Here is a 6,051-nt window from a genome sequence, read left to right as displayed (position 1 = left end):
TGTATGCCAAGTTTCTATATTTTTTTATAAACAGTTTCTGTATTCATTATAAGATGTAATAAAAGAAAATAGAATGTCACAATGGGAAGTTAGGGTGATCATGTGTTTGTCTTGTCCCACATATTGAGATAGTATCACACATTTTGATTGGCTTCAGTTTACAAAAAAGATGTAATGGTATTAAATATCTTAATTTTAGCTCTTAAATATGCTCATAAGAAATTAAAAGTAGCAGTACAATAAAGTATGTCTGTTCTTTACTGCATAGATCCCCAAATTGAAACCAGTTTGTGTGTTCTAGCTAACATTTAAGTTAGGTTTATCAAAAGTATATATTATCTCACAGAATTAGTCAAATTTCCCTTGCAAATATTGACACTTCTCAAAAATTAAAGGAGGACTTGAGGGATGGCACCAAGTCACAGTGGATGTGCTGGAGAGGTAACAACAAGACAACCCCTCCCCAAAAGGAAATGGTTTAGCAGGACTGTTGCTTTTCCTGTATTCCTTCTGACTGATTTTCCACAGAAACATGCACGAGTAGGTCATTTTGTGGGCAGTGACACTGGCAGTGTTTCCACTGTCATTTACATAAAGAAGCAGATATTGGTCCTGCTGCTGGGTTGATGCCATTTTTTGGCGCTGTCCAGCTATCCTCATGTAATGGCACACTTGGTGTCTCCTCTAAATTCTTGAAACTATCCTTGGAGTATTCCATCCATCTTCATCCGCTTTATCCGAGGCCGGGTCGCGGGGGCAGCAGCCTAAGCAGAGAAGCCCAGACCTCCCTCTCCCCAGCCACCTCCTCCAGCTTATCCGGGGGAACATCCTTGGAGTATGTTTGGTAAATAATAAGAGAGGAAAACAATGTTCCAACATAAGAAGTTCTGTTTTGTATTTATTGTAAACAGTTTGTATTTTCTCCTGGCAGGGGCAGTTCTGAACACCACATCCAGAACACCCTGGATTTTGTTGAGAAGGTGAGAGATGTCATTATGGAGGGAGATGAAACCATGGTCTTGTACGACGTTACATCTCTCTTCACTTGCATCCCAGTCACGGAAGCGTTGGAGGTAGTCCGTAAAAGATTGCAGGATGACACCAACCTCAGCAACAGGACCACTCTCATCATTGACCAAGTATGTTTGCTTTTGGAACTGTGTCTTCATTCCACCTACTTCACATACAAGGCTCAGTTCTACAGGCAGAAACATGGGTGTGCCATGGCCTCCCCAGTTTCACCTATCGTGGCCAATTTGTACATGGAAGAAGTGGAAAAGAGGACTTTGCTATCCTACCCTGGAACACCACCAAGCCATTGGTTCAGATATGTGGATGACACCTGGGTGAAAATCAAATCTCAGGACGTACTACATTTCACAGATCACATTAACTCGGTGGACCAACACATCAAATTCACCAGGGAGGATATGAAAAGTGGCAGGTTAGCCTTCTTAGACTGTGAGATTTCCATCAGTAATGGGGGACATCTAAAAGTTGACGTGTACTGTAAACCTACACAGACGGATCAGTATCTAAGGTTTGACTCTCATCATCCACTGGAGCACAAACTGGGTGTCATCAGGACGCTACAACACAGAGCGAACACCATCCCCACTGACACAGCGGCCAGGGAGGCAGAAGAACAGCACATCAAAAAGGCCCTGAGTAAATGTGGTTATCCCAGCTGGACTTTTGTCAAAGCTGGAAAGGCGCCTAAAGAAAGCTCCAGCCGATCCAGGAGAGAAGGACAACCGCTGCCCAAGCGAAAACCTGTAGTGATCCCATATGTGTCAGGAGTATCGGAACAGTTGAGACGCATTTTTTCGAAACACCGGGTCTCTGTGGCTTTTAAACCCCAAAACACACTGCGCCAAAAATTGGTCCACCCCAAGGATCGGGTCCCCCGACACAAACAGAGTAACATATTGTACGCTGTTAAGTGCCAGGAGGATTGCCAGGATTTATACATCGGGGAAACCAAACAACCTCTGGCGAAGCGGATGGCACAACACAGAAGAGCTACCTCGTCAGGCCAGGACTCTGCAGTCCATTTACACCTACAGGCTAGTGGACACTCTTTCAAGGATGAGGATGTACACATCAGGGAGGAACGCTGGTTTGAGCGTGGAGTCAAGGAGGCCATTTACGTGAAAAGGGAAAGACCATCTCTGAATCGAGGAGGGGGCCTAAGGGTACATCTTTCGCCATCTTACAATGCCGTGATTGCAGCCATTCCCCAACTCTCTGTGAATGGTACTCATGGCCATTGATCAGTGGTCTTTGATCAGTGGGTTTTGGTCAGTGGTTGTTGATCAATGGTTATGAGAATTTTCATAATTATGATTAAGGAACTGACCTCACAGCCCATTGTTCCTTCAGTGGGCTGGTTTCAGTCATTATGCAAATGTACTGTTTATACGATTGGGGAAACTTGCAGTCAGCTGAGACTGAAGAAGTCACTTGGATGAGTGACGAAACGTTTCTCCCAGAAAACGCTACGTTCAGATGAACAGAATCAACTTTTGGAGATTTATTTTCCTGGATGATTGACAATGCGTCAAGAAGTTTGTGTTTTCCGTCTTCTTCTCTTTTTTTTTTGTAAACTATAGCCACATATACCCAATAAAAATATTTTGAATAAAAAACTATCCTTGGAGTCACAGCAAACCTTGCAACAGCACATATGGATGTTTCACCCTTGAGGAGCTGGACTACCTCTGTAACCCAAATGGGCTGCAGGTACTGACACCAACAAAAAGCAAAATAAGAGAAAAGAAATCAGCCAGGAAGGATAAGAAAAGAGCAATGATCTGTGGCCACCAGCTGCAAAACCACTCCTTGTTTTGTTGCCTCTCCAGTGCGTGACTATTATTTGCGCCAAGGGAAGTGAAATTGATTCACAATCGTTTATGCTTCCTGATATCCGTGAACTTGAACTTTAATCAAGTGTTCTTCTTTAATAAGTTTTTAAATAATGAATCTTCATTATTTAAGCTCAAAGTGGCTTTGACCTTGTTTGTAGGATTTTGTGTCTTAATGTTTCAACCCTAAATGTTGTAGCTGTCTGTCAGGGTAAGTGACACGTTAATATTTACAGTGTAGGTATAGCTTTAAAAGAAAAAAGCAAAGGGTTGTCTTCCTGTTTTCTTTGTAATGTGGCTTGTGGTGCATTAGTAAGATATAAATAGGGGGGTAATGTGAAAAGTGCCTATTCATAAAACGCAGTACAAAGCAAAACCAGAGCCACAGATGTCTAGTCATGCCCACATGGCTGTTTCTTTAATCCCGTTGGAGCTCAGACTTTGAAGGACTGCGTAGATGTGGAGTTGTGTTAAAATGGGAGTCAGAGGGTGACGCAGCGCCAAAAAACAAAAAAACCAAAACATCTTATAAAACCGATCCCAGACGCTCTTCTGTAACCACAAAAGTTACAAAACACCCTCCCTCGAAACGTTTTCTCAGCTCGGGGTCACGTGACCGCGGTCCCTCCTCAACGGGCAGCACTGAGTTGTAAGTTGTTATTGTACCTGGCAGCAGCCGCTCCGGTCCAGTCTCTGCCTCTCCCCCGCTGCAGACGCCGATGGAGAACCTGAAGCACTTTTTGCTGGCTTTGTGTGCCGCCACCGCCGCCGGCCTTGTTTCCATAATCTTCGTCTTCAGATGGGTTCTGTATTTTAAGGAAGGTTTGGCCTGGGATGGAGGGCTCGCCGAATTCAACTGGCATCCGGTATTAATAGTCACTGGATTTATTTTCTTGCAGGGAATAGGTAAGAAGGGTCTTTATTATCTTTATAAGACATAATTGAGACTAACTGTTGAAAGTGCACTTCTTTTTCTTATACCAAGATATCTGTGGGATTAAAAGGTACAAATAAAAATCCAAAATTGATGTCCTCCGTCACATTTTTCAAAGACTTTTTCAAAGTGGGCGGGCTTGGATTGTTTGCCTGCCTGATTCTAGCCTTCACTGCGTAATGAGGGAATCACAAGCTGGCAGTACACTCGTCCTTCATCTAAAGAGAGAAACTTATGATTGAACATGCACTGTGACATGGCACATGGCATATAGATTATATATGCATTACAACACCTGTGTGCTTTTTTTTTTTTTTTTTTTTTTTTTTTACCCCCATATGATTTTCATGAGGCTATGAGACCCAAACATTACATCCTAGATAGTATAAAGCAAGTAAGCCTACAACTTTAGAAATATGTAGTCAAATGTATTTTATTTTATTTTATTTTTTTAAAAAAAGAGGCTTTTTTGTTGCCTTAAGTTCTTGCTAACTGTCTGTCTTACTCTCTCTTGCAGCAATAATAGTCTACAGGCTCCCCTGGACCTGGCAGTGCAGCAAACTCATGATGAAGTTTATTCATGCAGGACTGAATTTGTTAGCCTTTGTTTTTGCTGTTATAGCCATGGTGGCAGTTTTTGACTTCCACAATGCTGCCAACATTCCCAACATGTACAGTCTGCACAGCTGGCTGGGCCTCACGGCTGTTATACTGTACGGTCTGCAGGTAAATAGATGCAATTATTTGTTTTGTTTTTTTTTTTAAAGCAGTTACAACAAAGACCTACTTTTGTTACATATTGAAGATAAGAGTATCGTCTAACATTTTACCTAAGAAGCACAGTTGTTGCAGGGTTTTTGTAGCTACTACTACCATTAGACTGGACTGTTAACACATCTAAAGTATAACAGTATAGCTTTCTCATTTTTCTGTGAACCTCTTACTGGTGGTTCTAAAAGACGAAGTCATAGTGGACAGCAGTCTTCAGATCTGAAGTGGGTTTTATCTGTCTCTCTCTTTCAATGGGCAGCTTGTTCTTGGAGTTGGCATGTACTTGATACCAGTTACACCTGCGTCCTGGAGAGCAGCGTTTATGCCTCTCCACGTCTACAGCGGTCTTTTACTTTTTACCAGTGTCATAGCCGTGGCACTTATGGGCATCACAGAGAAACTCATCTTTGGCCTGTAAGTATTAAAATAGAGAGTGAGAGTAGTTAAAAATGAGATGAATTCAGTGTAAATGCTGAACAGTGAGAATAACTTTCCTCTGTTTACATCACAAAAGGAAAGACCCAAAGTATAAGGATTCTCCCCCAGAGGCAATTTTTGTGAACGTACTGGGAGTCCTCCTGGTGCTTTTTGGAGGTCTGATTCTTTGGATTGCCACTCGAACATCTTGGAAACGCCCCAGTGACCAGATCTTGCATAGTCTGCATACCAATGGGGGAGGTGAGGACAACAGTAAAGTCGCTTCAGCACTGTCTCAACTGCCAGATGGATCTGATGCTTACGGTGCTGGAGATGCCAGGAAGAGGAGTAACAAATCTGATGAACAGGCTAACTGATAGAAAAAGTAAAAAAAGAGTGGATTAATGTATGTGCAACCAGTTTAAACGAACAAGGAAATCAAAAGGAACGCATCAAATTGTTACATTCCTGTACCGCTCTTCATTTCTTTTTAGTTTTCACTCTCGCACCTTAAAGTACTTCATTTTGATTTTTTGTTTATGTAAGTGCATGTAAATAATGGTGAGCTACTACTGTAATAAGATTACACAATGATTTAAAAATAGCCATACACTGCACAATGTAATCACTGCAGGTTTTCTATTCACTAAATACTCTATATTGTATTTTCTTAGTTTGATACTGACAGTATATTTTACAATAAACATTTGATACATATAAAATGTCTCCATTATTCACATTGTAAATTTAAATCAGTAGTGAAAGAGAGAAACTACATGCTCTAGATAGTGATTGTATTGTTATTATTGTAGATGTTAATATTTTTAATATATACATATTATTTTGCATATGTGAAAAAAATGTGGAACATTTAAAACAGTACTAACCAGGTGCACGAATTAGATAAAAAGAAAGAAACCAAGGTTGTCAGAATCACTTCTTTCCTTGCCAGCAGGGTGAAAAAAAAGTTCATAAATAAGTAACGCAGGATTTTGGATCGCTTTAATTAAATCCAACTTAATTCGAGTAAAATGTGACTGAACATCAAAAGTTGACTGCAGGAAT

The 6,051-nt window shown here is 41.1% G+C and overlaps 1 protein-coding gene across 2 annotated transcripts; it reads left to right on the top strand.

Moving 5' to 3' along the window:
* The first annotated feature begins 3,481 nt into the window (after window positions 1-3,481).
* cybrd1 (cytochrome b reductase 1) lies at window positions 3,482-5,734 on the top strand. 2 transcript variants are annotated; one of them, XM_006788483.3, is made up of 4 exons: window positions 3,482-3,770; window positions 4,421-4,524; window positions 4,829-4,983; window positions 5,084-5,734. In XM_006788483.3, the coding sequence occupies exons 1-4, from the start codon at window positions 3,584-3,586 to the stop codon at window positions 5,361-5,363; spliced, it is 726 nt and encodes a 241-aa protein (XP_006788546.1). In that variant the 5' UTR covers window positions 3,482-3,583; the 3' UTR covers window positions 5,364-5,734. The 2 variants fall into 2 exon arrangements, with proteins under 2 accessions (XP_006788546.1, XP_006788545.1); XM_006788482.3 differs by having other exon boundaries at window positions 3,483-3,770; window positions 4,316-4,524.
* The last annotated feature ends 317 nt before the right edge of the window (window positions 5,735-6,051 follow it).

The sequence above is a fragment of the Neolamprologus brichardi genome, chromosome 16, assembly GCF_056152115.1.
Source record: "Neolamprologus brichardi isolate AB-2024 chromosome 16, ASM5615211v1, whole genome shotgun sequence".
NCBI lineage: Eukaryota > Metazoa > Chordata > Actinopteri > Cichliformes > Cichlidae > Neolamprologus > Neolamprologus brichardi.
This window is presented reverse-complemented; position numbering and strand designations above follow the sequence as displayed.